The sequence below is a fragment of the Musca domestica genome, unplaced genomic scaffold (genome assembly GCF_030504385.1).
Source record: "Musca domestica strain aabys unplaced genomic scaffold, Musca_domestica.polishedcontigs.V.1.1 2, whole genome shotgun sequence".
NCBI classification, from domain to species: Eukaryota; Metazoa; Arthropoda; class Insecta; order Diptera; family Muscidae; genus Musca; species Musca domestica.
The window spans coordinates 16,286,449-16,301,565 of NW_026712249.1; the positions used below are offsets into that span (position 1 = coordinate 16,286,449).

General features: G+C 37.6%; 1 protein-coding gene across 1 annotated transcript in view; it reads left to right on the forward strand.

The window, feature by feature from the left end:
- Positions 1 to 5,760, forward strand: part of LOC101896241 (septin-2) — a 69,539-nt gene extending 63,779 nt beyond the window's left edge. Inside the window, exons 3-5 of the mRNA XM_059121883.1 lie at positions 2,662 to 3,020; positions 4,590 to 4,690; positions 4,758 to 5,760. Coding sequence (XP_058977866.1) covers positions 2,662 to 3,020; positions 4,590 to 4,690; positions 4,758 to 5,421 — 1,124 coding nt within the window. The 3' untranslated portion in view covers positions 5,422 to 5,760. The remainder of the gene's footprint in view (positions 1 to 2,661; positions 3,021 to 4,589; positions 4,691 to 4,757) is intronic.
- Positions 5,761 to 15,117: the final 9,357 nt, after the last annotated feature.

A 15,117-nucleotide genomic window follows, 5' to 3' on the forward strand; every position in this document is an offset into this window, starting at 1 on the left:
ACATTCTTTGAAGGTCCTAGAAAATCCTCTTAAGTGCTTCCAATCATATACACTTAGAAGGCTTTCTAGTCACAAAAAACTCTTAGAAGGACTTCTGGTCCTAGAAGACTCTTAGAAGAAGACTAGAAGACTCCTAGAAGACTCATAGAGGATGACCTTCTTGAGAGTCTTCTTGGACCCCAAGACCCATACTATGTTTCTGGTTCTAAAAGATAGGTCTGCTTGTCTGGTCCAAGAAGACACTAAGAAGATACGTATGGAAGATACGTATGAGATTTTCTGGTCATGGAAGACCCTTAGAAGGTCATTTGGTTCTAGAAGAGACCCTTGGTTCTAGAAAAGACCCTTGGTTCAAGAAGATACCCTTGGAATGTCTTTTGATTTTAGAATATCCTTAGCAAGTGTTCTGGCCATAAAAGACCCTTAAAAGGACCTGCGGTATCCGAAGACTCTTAGAAGGTCTTATTTCCCCAGATTTCAAGAAGTTTTCTGGTCCCAGAAGACACCTAGAAGGACTTTTAAATATAGAAGACCCTTTAGAAGGTCTTCTTATCCTAGATGACCCATTGGTCTTCTGGTCCTAGAAAACCCTGATGAGGTCTTCTGATCCCAGAAGGTTTGTGTGAAGTCTTCTTGTCATGGAAGATCCTTAGAATGTCTTCTACTAATAGAAGATCTTTAGATTATCTTCTGGTTCTAGAAGACCCTTAGAAGGTGCTCAAAATATATTTGGGTCCTAGAAACCCCTAAGAAAGTCTTCTGATCAAGAATACCCTTCAGGTCCTAGAAGATTCTGTGTTTCGCGAAAACCCTTAGAGGGTCTTCTTTTCCCAGAAGACCCTTACTAGGTTTTCTGGATCCAGAAGAAGTTTTGACAATAGACCCTTAAAGGCCTTCTTGTCCTTGGAGACCCTTATGAGGTCTTCTGAGACAGAAGACCCTAAGAAGGTTTTCTGGGCCTAGAAGACCCTTAAAAGGGCTTTGGGTCCTAGAAGACCCTTAAATGGTCTTTTGGTCATAGAAGACCCATAGAAAATCTTCATTTCTCAGAAGATCCCAGTCAGGTCTTCCAATCCTAGAAGACCCTTACTAAGTTTTCTGCTTCTAGAAGATACCTAGAAGGCCTGTTGACCATAGAATACCCTTAGAAGGACTTTTGACAATAGAGACCCTTAGAAGGATGACCCCAGATGACCCTTTAATGGCCTTCTTGTCCCCGAAGACTCTTCGAAGATCTTCTGGTTCTAGAAGACCCCATGAAGGTCTTCTGGTCCTAGAGAATCCAAATAAGGTATTGTGATACTAGAACCCCCTAAGAAGCTTTTCTGGTCTCGGAAGACCCTTAAAAGGTTTTCTGGTCATGAATGACCCTTAAATGATCTCCTGGTTATAGTAGACCCTTAGATGGTATTTAGTTCCGAGTAGACCCTTAAAAACTCTTCTGGTCTTAGAAGATCCATAGAAGCTCTTCTGGCCTGAAAAGATCCCTAGAAGGATTTTTGGCCCTAGAAGACTTCTAGAGCATCTTCTAGCTAAGAAAGTCCTAGAAGGACTTCCATGCATTTCATTTACACTTGTCCCACAAATCTGTACACCCCATTTCCAACATCTAAAGCCTTTTGTCGTAAACTCAATTCAAACACATACCACTCATCACTGGTTGGGCCATCATAAGGGTGTGTTGTTCTTCTTCGACTTTCAAGGAGCCTTTCAACACTTCTGACTGGAGGTGTGCCATGCAGCCAAACATCTCTGCACCCAGTAGCTAGCCAACATGCTTTGCCCTGTTAGCACGTGCCACCGTTTTCCCAAGTATGTGTGCAGCATTCGATGTCAGCGAGAAATTGTTTAGTGGCATGCAATGCGCTCCTTCTACAGTCAACCTGGGAACCATTAACCAAAAGAAAACAATTGATGCTGGCATGTCGAAGAGATTTTGAACACATGTTGTGGCACATCCGTCTGTCTAGCTGTCTGACATTCAAACTGTTTGCATTCCTCCTACCCCTCTCCTGTTTGTTGTTTTTGTTGTGTTTATCTGGAATCCATTAGAATTCGTTTATAATTATGTATTTACCATTTGGAACAATAAATCTGCGCCCCTTTCTTTTGTTTTATTTCCTTTGTTTACATTCAGTCGGAATTTGATAAGGGGGCTTCTTTTAAGGGGGTAATTAGGGGATTGGTAAATGTTCGAGTTATGTGGGAGCAGGGGGAGAAGAGTCATTAGGGATAACTTATTAATAAAAAGGATTTTTATTTCAAGCTTTCAATAGCTCAAGGGCAGGGATACAAGTCAAACTTTCATTGCCAAGAGGAAGGTTCAGGCAATTAAATTCAAGCGGAGTTAGAAGACATTTCCGTGAAGGGGAGTGAGCGGAGTTAGAAGACTTCTATCAATCTAAAAATTTCCAAAGAAAATTTATATAAGAATGAAGCCTGTTAATGACGATGCAAAAGAGAATGCGATCCAAAAACACCACTCGAAATCGATTTCTTGTCAAATTTCGAATTTTTTGAGTTAAATCAAATATTTGAAAAATATTTTGAAGAGACTCATAATTCTAAAATTTAATTAAAATCCAGAAATTTCACCTGTCCCTAACATAAACATAAAAAACTAACTAATCTCATAAATCCTTCTTCTCTTTTTCATTCCAGCTAAAACACCATCTTTCGACAAGGATCGTGACTATATAGGTTTTGCCACGCTGCCGGAACAGGTCCATCGTAAATCGGTAAAGCGTGGTTTTGAATTTACCCTCATGGTTGTAGGAGAGTCGGGTTTGGGCAAATCGACCCTGATCAATAGTCTCTTCTTGGGTGATATGTACAAGAATCGGGTTATACCACCCGTCGAGGAACGCATTGAGAAGACGACACGCATCGAAAAGAAAACCATGGACATCGAGGAGAGAGGGGTACGTTTGCGGCTAACGGTAGTAGATACACCCGGTTTTGGCGATTCGGTGAATTGTGAAGACAGCTGGAGGGTGTGCACGGCCTACATCGATGAACAGGTAAGGAAAAAGTAACAGCTTCAAATGTTGTCGAGAGAGAAAAGAATTCGATAGAGAAAAAAAGTCCTCATTAATTGAGGAGAGAGTCGTCAGTAACTGAGGAGAGAGTCGTCAGTAACTGAGGAGAGAGTCGTCAGTAACTGAGGAGAGAGTCGTCAGTAACTGAGGAGAGAGTACTCAGTAACTGAGGAGAGAGTCCTCAGTAACTGAGGAGAGAATCTTCAGTAACTGAGAAGAGAGTCATCAGTAACTGAGGAGAGAGTCCTCAGTGACTGAGGAGAGAGTCCTCAGTGACTGAGGAGAGAGTCCTCAGTAACTGAGAAGAGAGTCCTCAGTAACTGAGAAGAGAGTCCTCAGAGACAGCGGAGAGAGTCCTCAGAGACTGCGGAGAGAGTCCTCAGTAACTGAGGAGAGAGTCCTCAGAGACTGAGGGAAGAGTCCTCAGTAGCTGAGGAGTGTGTCCTCAATAGCTGAATAGTGTGTCCTCAGTAGCTGAGGAGTGTGTCCTCAGTAGCTGTGGAGTGTGTCCTCAGTAGCTGAGGAGAGTGTCCTCAGTAGCTGAGGAGAGTGTCCTCAGTAGCTGAGGAGAGTGTCCTCAGTAGCTGAGGAGAGTATCCTCAGTAGCGGAGGAGAGTGTCCTCAGTAGCTGAAGAGTATGTGTCCTCAGTAGCTGAGAAGTGTGTCCTCAGTAGCTGAGGAGTGTGTCCTCAGTAGCTGAGGAGCGTGTCCTGAGTAGCTGAGGAGAGTGTCCTGAGTAGCTGAGGAGAGTGTCCTCAGTAGTGGAGGAGTGTGTCCTCAGTAGCGGAGGAGAGTGTCCTCAGTAGCGGAGGAGAGTGTCCTCAGTAGCGGAGGAGAGTGTCCTCAGTAGCTGAAGAGTATGTCCTCAGTAGCTGAGGAGTGTGTCCTCAGTAGCTGAAGAGTATGTCCTCAGTAGCTGAGGAGTGTGTCCTCAGTAATACACCCAGGTAACTGAAAGGAGAGTCCTCAGAGACTTATAAGGGTCTTCTATCCATAGAAGACCCTTCAAGGGTCGTCTATCCATAGAAGACTCTTCAAGGGTCGTCTATCCATAGAAGACCCTTTAAGTGTCGTCTATCCATAGAAAACCCTTCAAGGGTCGTCTATCCATAGAAGACCCTTCAAGGCTCGTCTACCCATAGAAGACCCTTCAAGGCTCGTCTATCCATAGATGACCCTTTAAGGCTCGTCTATCCATAGAAGACCCTTCAAGGCTCGTCTATCCATAGAAGACCCTTCAAGGGTCGTCTATCCATAGAAGACCCTTCTCAGGGTCGCCTATCCTTAGAAGACCCTTTGAGGGTAGTCCATCCATAGAAGTCCATTCGAGGGTAGTCCATCCATAGAAGACCCTTTTGAGGGTCGTCTATCCATAAAAGCCCCTTTTGAGGGTCCTCTATCCATAAAAGACCCTTTTGAGGGTCCTCTATCCATAAACCTTTAAGTGTCGTCTATCAATAGGGGGTTTTCGTCAATATAAGACCCTTTAAGGGTCCATTGCCTATGATCTTTCCTTTAATAATTTTATCCATATATTTTTTCTCCTTCCAGTTCCGTCAATATTTCACCGATGAAAGTGGTTTGAATCGACGCAACATTCAGGATAATCGGGTCCATTGCTGTTTATATTTTGTACCTCCATGGGGTCATAGGTAAGTTTCAATCTCACCGTTCTAAAAATACAATATCATTTTAATAATTCCCTTCAACCTTCCCCAGTTTACGTCAAATGGATTTGGATCTGCTGCGACGCTTGCATCGCAAAGTCAACATTGTGCTGGTCATTGGCAAAGCCGATTGTTTAACCAAAACCGAGGTACGCAATCTAAAGGAACGGATACTGCGCGATCTCGAAGATAATCACATACAGCTGTATCAGTTTCCCGAATGCGATTCCGATGAGGATGAAGATTTCAAGCAGCAAGATCGGGAGCTGAAGGCTTCCATCCCCTTTGCGGTGGTCGGCAGTAATGTCATCTTGGACATTGCGGGCAAAAAGGTACGCGGCCGCCAATATCCCTGGGGTGTGGTCAACGTTGAGGATCCGGAACATAGTGATTTCATCAAGCTACGCACCTTCCTCATCTCCACGCATATGCAAGACTTAAAAGACACCACCCAAGATGTCCACTATGAGAATTTCCGGGCTCAATGTATTTCGCAGATATCGCAACATGCCCTGCGTGAACGGGGTAAATTGAAGCGTGATTCGATTAGTTCAACAAATGGTTTTGAAGCTGCCATCACGGAAACGGATCGTCTGCTGCTGCAAAAGGACGAGGAGATTCGTCGCATGCAGGATATGCTGACACAGATGCAGGAGAAACTGAAACAGACGCATCTCATGGAGATGAAAAAGAACGACAGTGTCATAGATGTTTAGAAATGTAGTCTTGTTGTACAGCCGAAACGGAGTAGTGTGGCCAAGGTGGCGCTCGGTGGCTATAATAGCTGCTATCGGGTTACTTCGTTTCTTTGATCGAAGGCGAAGGAAGATGAGGAGGAGGAGAAGGAGTTACATCACATCTGAGTGAAAGGAAGTGTTAGCATTTCGGAAAAGGAGAGGAGTTTAACCGTGAAATGCACAACAAAATTAAATATTTTTCAGTGAATTTTTGATTACAACAAAAAAACAAGCAACAACAACAAAAAGCACCAAACAACAGCAACAATTAGTAGTTTCATGGCAAAACAACGATTAATGATTTCCTGTATGTTTTTTTATAAAAACCCCAAAAATCGCAAAAACAAAAGTATAACAAATAGAAATGTTAATTAAGGTAGGAAATTTGTTGGTAGAGACCGAAGAGATGAAATCAAAGATGGTATTTTGAGGGAGATGTCCTTTAAATTAGGATTTTGTTTTCTAAAGTAAAGGGCCTCTGAGAGGCAAGAATTCCTATAACCATTTCCAAAAATAGATAATCATTGAACAAAAGAATAAGAAATAGAAATTTGAAGGCTAGTTCCCACATCGTGTTAGAGTCATATGTAAAGTCGGTCTTTATTCACATTTTATAATTAACATTTTTGTAGAAGACCTCTTGAGGGTCTTCTATTCATTGAAGACTCTTGAAAGATCTTCTATCCCTAGAGGACGCTTTGAGGTTCTTCTATCCATAGAAGACCACTCGAGGATCTTGTATCCATAGAAGACGCCTTGAGGCTCTTCTATCCAAAGAGGGGCTTCTAAGCATTAGGACACTTTATGAGTCCTCTATCCTATAAGACGCTTTGATGTTGTTTTATACATAAAATACCTCTTGAGGCTCTTTTATCCATAAAAGACTTCTTGAGGTTCTTCTATCCATAGAGAACCTCTTGAATGTCTTCCATCCATAGAGGAGCTTCTGTCCATAGAAGAGCGCCATAGAAGTCCCTTTGAGGCTCATCCATCCTTAGACGACCCTTCGAGGGTCATCTATCCATTGAAGGGTCGTCTATCCATTGAAGGGTCGTCTCTCCATTGAAGGGTCGTCTCTCCATTGAAGGGTCATCTATTCATTGAAGGGTCGTCTCTCCATTGAAGGGTCGTCTCTCCATTGAAGGGTCGTCTATCCATTGAAGGGTTATCTATCCATTGAAGGGTCATCTATCCATTGAAGGGTTATCTATCCATTGAAGGGTCATCTATCCATTGAAGGGTCGTCTATGCATTGAAGGGTCATATATCCTTTGAAGGGTCGTCTATCCATTACAGGGTCGTCTATCCTTTGAAGGGTCATCTATCCTTTGAAGAGTCGTCTATCCTTTGAAGGGTCGTCTATCCTTTGAAGGGTCGTCTACCCATTACAGGGTCGTCTATGCATTAAGGGTCATCTATTCATTGAAGGGTCGTCTCTCCATTGAAGGGTCGTCTCTCCATTGAAGGGTCGTCTATCCATTGAAGGGTTATCTATCCATTGAAGGGTCATCTATCCATTGAAGGGTTATCTATCCATTGAAGGGTCATCTATCCATTGAAGGGTCGTCTATCCATTGAAGGGTCATATATCCTTTGAAGGGTCGTCTATCCATTACAGGGTCGTCTATCCTTTGAAGGGTCATCTATCCTTTGAAGAGTCGTCTATCCTTTGAAGGGTCGTCTATCCTTTGAAGGGTCGTCTACCCATTACAGGGTCGTCTATGCATTGAAGGGTCATCTATTCATTGAAGGGTCGTCTATCCATTGAAGGGTCGTCTATCCATTGAAGGGTCGTCCATCCATTGAAGGGTCATCTATCCATTGAAGGGTCGTCTATCCATTGAAGGGTCGTCTATCCATTGAGAGGTCGTCTATCCATAGAAGACCCTTTGAGGGTGGTCCATGCTAAGAAGACCCTTCGAAGATCTTCTATCCTTAGAAGACCATTTAAGGATCGTCCATCCTTAGAAGACTCTTTAAGAATTTTAAAATTTAAACGAAATTCTATGCGTATATGATGTACAATACTATATAATATTCCATATTATATAGTATATATTATATAGTATATATTATATTATTATATTATTGTGTGAAGCGCCTTAAAGTATGTAACAAAAATGCTTAACATGAATGTCGACAAAAGTAGATTTACATTTGACTCTTAAATTAACATTAAGGTGGGATATTGGGTAAAAGATATGGAGTCGAAAAAGATATTTCCAGGTAGAACAAATTTGAAGTTGTAATATCTAAAACCAAGTAAAATATAACAAAATAAAATAAGTAAATATGGCGTTAAGATAGGCTAGGCCACAATTTATATATCCTTCATTGAAAAAAAAAGAATTAAATCAAATCAAATATCTCAAATTATTGTCTAGGCCATTTGTCAGAACCAGTAAAAATACTAGAAATTTGTCCATTAGTTTTAAAAATTCGGTTAGGATCTTCAAAACCCTACCTTGGGCAATTTTTGCAAGTGTTGATAATGACCCATTCAATGAAGATCACTTGAGCAACTTTTATCCATTGAAGACCTCTTCAGGCTCTTATATCCGGCGGATGACATTATTGAGGCTAGGACCTTTAAGATATCGAAAATCGGGAAATATCGTTATATTAATAAAATCCGTAAATATATGAAAACATTTTTGCGAGAAGAATTTTTAGTTGGTGGTAATCCGGAATATCAAATTACATCTGAATCAGATGAAAATTAAGACAAAAGTGCTTAAAATACAGAAAATCACTAGGGTACCTTAAAATGCAAGCTTAACCTAATACCTACATTAAACAGAAACCGAAAAGTTTAAGCTTGTTAAGGTTATAGAAAATCAGAGGACAAATACAGGGCCGAAACGTTTTTACGAAGAGGAACTACACCTAATTAAAGCAGGAAATGCAACGAAAATAGGGAGGTAGAATAGCATAGGGTTTATGCATAAACTCGGACCGCTTCAAACAATTTTCAATACTGATAAGTCTAGACACAAATTCATATATATATATATTCATTCCATGGAGGAGGGTATAAAAATGAAAAAGAGGACTAGTCACTCCTTTTTTTCTTTGCTTCCAAACTTCTGACATTAAATCAAGTGGCGTAGGAATAGGTTTCATGCTTCGGAAATTTGCTATATTTAAATTTGGGGCATAGTTCAATGCCGGCTGTTTAAGAAATACTTTAGACTTCTAAATTGGGTTTATTATTTTGATAGACTACTGGTTGCAGCAATTGAATCCAACAATGTTGAAATTCAGAAAAAAAAACTGAATTTAAATTCAGAAAAAAAACTGAATTGAAATTAAAAAAAAAAATTGAAATTTAGAAAAAAAAACTGAATTGAAATTCAGAAAAAATACTTTTAAGACTTTGGGATTCTGCATATTTCAACTTTTTTCTATATTTATTAAAATCAAATCAATATTTTTGTCATTGACCCAACCAACCGAGATGGTTTCAAAAGGCATTTCTGGCTATGTCAGTGCTGCTCTATGATAAAGTGTAAGGAAACCCCAAATCTCCCGATTTTCTCTGATAGGTTTACCTCTTGTGATGTAGATACCATCATTCATGTCTTTTTTGGCGTGGTTTAGTCTAAACCAAATCAACTTTCCTGTAAGATTTAAAAAAGATAAGTATATGGGTGTGGATAAATGATATAAGGTTCCTTTTGACATAATTCCGAAAAGGTAATTTTCAAATCTCTGTCAAATCTTCCTTGATTTCATCTCTTTACCAAACGACAAACAACATTTTATTAATGGAAACAAAGTAATTTTTAAAAATTAAAAAAAAAACAACAATTTTTTAATGCAAAACAGAAAGTAATGCAAAAAAATAAAACAAAAAAATATTTATAAATAGATATCAGAAAAAAATTAACAAATAACAATTAAAAAAATCCTTCCCCACCATCATTTTCGAATTATATATAAAACAAAATACTAAAAAACCACAAAATTCGACATAAAATTAAAACAAAACAAAATATACCTTCAAACATTTAACCAAGACTATAAGGAAAATTTTCAAATTATAAAGAAATCATTTTTAAAAAAAGTCAATCTTACAACAATAAATGAAGAAACACTTAAGGAAACACACACACAGATACAATTAAAAAAAAACAAAAATACAGGACACATGGCAACAACCACAACAAAATCGTTTCAAAAAAAGATGTGACAAAACCAAAAAAGAAGAAAAGAACAAAGCTTGTTATACTTTAACCATGGATGAATAAAAAGTATTTAAACAGAAAATATTTAATATCAAAATAGCAATAGTATTGAGAAAAAACAAACTAGCCCAGATGACAAAACAAAATCAACAATAGAACAACAAACAAACAATATAACAATTATGAAAATTAAAAAGAAAACAATTCCATCAATCATTACAAAGAGTTAAAGGAGGTTATACACCGCCAATTTACTAAAAAATAAAAAAAAGTAAAGAAAAAATACCAAAGTAAAACAAATATGTTTCAAACACCTTAGCATCACATACATATAATACACACACATTCACACACATATACAGGGTGAGATAAAAAAAAAACTGCAACAAAGTCAAAGGTCATAATTTTTACATTTTTTGGAATGAAAGCAAAAAATGTCGGAAATTTTAGAAAAAGTTTAGATTTGTTCGAATTGGTCACCTTTGCTACGAAAGCAAAAAATGTCGGAAATAGCATCAAATTTTAAAATAAGTTTAGATTTGTTCGAATTGGTCACCTTTGGCACGAATTATGGCCTACAACGGCCAATGAAACATCGCACGCTGCCCGAATGTTGCTCTGCGGTATTTTGGCCCATTCCCGGAGAAGCGCTTACTTGAGGTGTTCGACACTTTGGTATTTTTTTGTGCCAACCTTGCTTTCCAAAATACTCCAGATACAATAGTCCAACGGATTGGTATCCGGAGATTTTGGTGGCCATTATGGGCTGGAAAATGAAGCAGGGAACCTCATTTGGAACCATTCTTGGGTGGCGCGTGCTGAGCTGAGTGCGATTTTTCTGAGTCCTGTTGGAATGTCCAAGGTTTGCGGCTAGAATGTTTGCATGCCCAAGGCTTTAGTACACCCTCCAGAATTTTTTTGCGACAATCTTCGCCATTTATTCAGATGCCACGGTCGATTATAACGAGCGGAGAGCGACCATCGGCTATTATGGCGGCCCACACCATCACCATGGCCGTCGCTTGAGTTCTGGTGGCCAACCGAAGGTGCACATTTTCAGCTGACCTCTTTGGCAAGTAAACACGATCATTTTGCTTGTTTACAGATTGCTGGACAACGAATGTTTTCTCATCGGAGCGGAGAAAACCAAATTCGGCAGTTCACCACTTTCGGCCAAGCGAAGCAATTCTTTAGCTCTTTTGAGCCTATTTTCTTTCTGTTGCGGTGTAAGTTCTTGCACTTTTTGGAATTTCAATGGCTTTACCCCGAGCTCAGTTTTCAATGTTCGCTGCAGGGAACATTGCGGTATGTTCAGCTCACAAGCCATTTTTCGGCCACTGCGACGTGCGTTTCGATCGCTGTCGAATCGTTTCTTTACTTTTCAAACCATTTTTGCTGATGTTGCTGTTTTCTTCCGTCCACTTCCTTGACGTAGGGCTACGCTATCAGTATCACGGTAACGACCGATTTACATTTAAATGCTGGAGTGCTCTAACGATAGCCACTTGTGGTTTTCCAGGCAAATATAAAGAAATCACACTATCACGCTTGAATTCCAACGCGAATAACTTTTTTTCTGGAAAATTCTCACCAAAATGCTTTTTTACGCTTGAAAACAAGCTATCGGACAAGTGGCTTAGAAATGATGGCAGTCTGAAGTTGGTTGCAGTTTTTTCATCTCAACCTGTATATAAAGCCAAACACTACTACACACACACACATACGAACGTCAACTATTAAAATACTACAACTACTATTCAATCAAGCATTTCCTTTTTCGAATCCTTCCCAAGAATATATTTTTTTCACCAACTTCCTTAGGCTTATTTGTTTCTGTTTTCCTTTTTTTATTTTGGAGTCTTCTCAATTGGAAACACCACCACTTAGTTAATCTAAATATTTATAATGGAAATTAACATTTACATCACAATATATACATACACATATGTAGAAGCATATGTATACTACAACAAAATGTATTTGAATTTCTTTTGTATGATATATTAAGTGTATTAATATCATTAGTCTTAAGTTAATTAATATTGAAGAATAATTTTTTATATATACATATGTGAATTTAGTATTCTATTCTGGTCTTCTTTTTTTATAAAAACACAAAATAAACAACACCAAGAACAACAAAAATCTATAAAACAGTCGAATATGGTAAGCAAAGAGTTGTAATGTCATATACATAAAAAGAATATCAAATATAAAATTTCGATATCATCGTCATCATCCTATTCGACTGCAATTTCTGTTATTATCGCTCATATCTTAATATGTATTATTTTTAATTATTTTATATTGAATATTTTTTCTATCTTCCTATATATAAATATATTTCCTTGTTTTGTTTTATTTACTTAATTTATTTTTGAAATAAAAATTAAAAATTACAAAAAATAAATACATATTTTTTATTATAGTAATCTAAGGTTATATTGAAGAACAACAACCAAACAAGTGGAAACAAAAACGACAACAACAACAAAAACGCTCATAAATAAATAAATAAATTATTAACTTTCAATTATAAGAACCAAGTGTTTTCTTTGGAAGGGAAATTATTCTCTCTCGTGGAAATTATTTATGGATCAACGCCTAGATGAAACGACTGAATATAGAACCGGGCAATTTTGCATGAGGGTCAGTCTTGGATATTCATACTTAAAAAAAAGTACTAAAAAGTACTAAAGTACTAAAATGTACAAAAAATTGAATACTTTGGATTGGACAAACGGAATGAGGTATAATTTTATAATTTGAAAAAAGAGTAACTGATGTAGTGCAGGATAGATGTACCAAAGGGATTTTGGAAATTCGAGCTTTAAGGTAACGAAAAGTTACAACATAGTACTAAAGTTGTCAAATGGCAATATGTGAAAAAGGTTACGTAAAGTACTACAAATTGAATAATTTGTGTTGGAAAGGTAGAATTCAAAAAATTGAAAGGGAGTGCAGGATAGATGTACCCGGGGGTTTTTGGTAATTCGAACATTAAGGTTATAAAAAGTACTAAAATGGTACGAAACTTTTAAATTGTGTAATTTGTTATTGTGTACGGATAGAGCTAAAAACATGAAATTTGGTATAAGAATCAAGGTGGGAAGGTAAGTTTGATATATGAAGGTGGTTTTAGAAATGTGTACTAAATGTACGAACTTTACAAAATTTAGAAAAAATTTGTTTAGAGTGAACGAAATAAGCTGGAATTACAATTTGGTATTGGGTGAATAGATAGTGCTTGAAATCTGAAACTTGGTAATAGCGTCGCCGCTCATGTGTGATAGTGTGATTTTTTATATTTGGTCGGAAAACCACAAGTGGCTAACGTTAGAGCACACCAGCATTTAAATGTAAATATATCTTTTGGGTCTCGTACCATCGCTCGTTACCGTGATACTGGTAGATGGTAGCGTAGACCGACGTCAAGGAAGTTGGCGGAAGAAAACAGCAAAATCAGCAGAAATGGTTCAAAAAATAAAGAAAGTGGCCGAAAAATGGCTGGTGTGCTGAACATATCGCAATATTCCATTCGGCAAATATTGAAAAATGAGCTGGGGATAAAGCCATTGAAATTCCAACAAGTACAAGAACTTACACCGCAAGAGACAGAAAATAGACTCAAAAGAGCTAAAGAGTTACTTCGCTTGGCCGAATTAGGTGAACTGCCGAATTTGGATTTCTCCAATGAGAAAATATTCGTTGTCCAGCTGTTTGTAAACAAACGAAATGATCGTGTTTACTTTCCAAAGAGGTCAGCTGAAAATGTGCATCTTCGGTTGGCCACCAGAAGTCAAGCGCCGGCTATGATGATGGTGTGGGCCGCAATAACAGCCGATGGTCGCTCTCCGCTCGTATTAATCGACCGTGGCATCAGAATAAATGCTGAATATTATCGCGAAAATATTCTGGATAGTTTATTAAAGCCTTGGGCACACAAACATCTTGGCCGCTGACCTTGGACATTCCAACAGGACTCAGCACTCCTGCTGTCGCACTCAGCAAGCGCCACCAAGGAATGGTTACAAAATTAGGTTCCTCCCTTCATTTCCAGCGCACAATGGCCACCAATATCTCCGGCTACCAATCCGTTGGACTATTGTGTCTGGAATATTTTGGAAAGCAAGGTTGGCACTAAAAAATACCAAAGTGTCGATCACCTCAAGCAAGCGATTCGCCGGGAATGGGCCAAAATACTGCAGTGCAACATTAGGCAGCGTGTGACAGTTTCATTGGCTGTTTGAAGGCCATAATTCGTGCCAAAGGTGACCAATTCGAACAAATCTAAACTTATTCTAAAATTTTATGCTATTTCCGACATTTAAAAAAATGTTAAAAATTTTTTTGACTTTGTTGCAGTTTTTTTTCTCATCTTGTATGGAGACGTTGAAATAGTTTTGGACAGAATAATTGGATGTGGGTCTATTGTATAATGGTTTTACTTCTCGCTAAATACAAAATGAATGATTTTAAGGCTTTTTTGAACATCTTTCTCTAATTTTTTCCGAAAAAGGTAAAACTTGAATAATATATAAAATCTTAACAATCTGAAAGTTTAACATGATGAATGAAGTTTTGTTTAAAAAAATGTCAAACTGAACAAATTGTGCATTTTTAGTACTAAAAAAGGCCTCACACAAACTTTTGTAACGAATCTAAAATTTTAAGATGTACTTTTCCCTGAGGTGCTTCCTCCTTTTGCTAGTACTATATAACAAAATTCAATGAAATAAAAAATTCAGTACTCACCAGCAATAATTGCAATAATTCACTGGAATCTTGCTTTCGGTGATGTTGATTGTTGAAGTTTCTTGAATTGGCTTGTTTGTTTCAATTGGTTTTATTATTTCATTTCATTTCTATTAATTCACTAAATTATTTGAGCTAAATTAAGCACTATTTGATTTGGAGATATTTACAGTATTAGTAATGGGCCTTATTATATTAGTTTTGTTAGATTTCTAAAAGGAAATTAAATCATATTAAATAAAATACCATAGCCATTTTTATAAAAAATCTCACCTTAGATTTTACCCTTTGGAATATTTTCAATATAATTTTTAAGCCATTGCTGAATTTGGGCCGGCCCAAATTGTGATGATGGACTTTCGGACTCTAATATTTGATTTATTTTTCATTAATACGCTAAATTATTTAAGCTTAATTATACACTAATCGTAAACTTGGAAGTAGAAATATTTACAGGGTTATTAATGAGCATCATTATATATTTTATATAGTATTTCTGAAAAAAAAAATTAAATTCAATTAAAAATGTACGCGTCATTTTAGAAAAAAACTTACTTTGAGATTTTAGTCTCTGGAATATTTTTCAATATAACCGTCCAGCCCTTTTAATGGTCACAGCTTGTGGTATTTGAGCTAAATTAAACACCCACTTTGGTCTTTGATGTAGAAATATTACCAGAGTTAGTAATGGGCCACATTAAACTTGTTTTATAAGATTTCTGAAAAAATACTA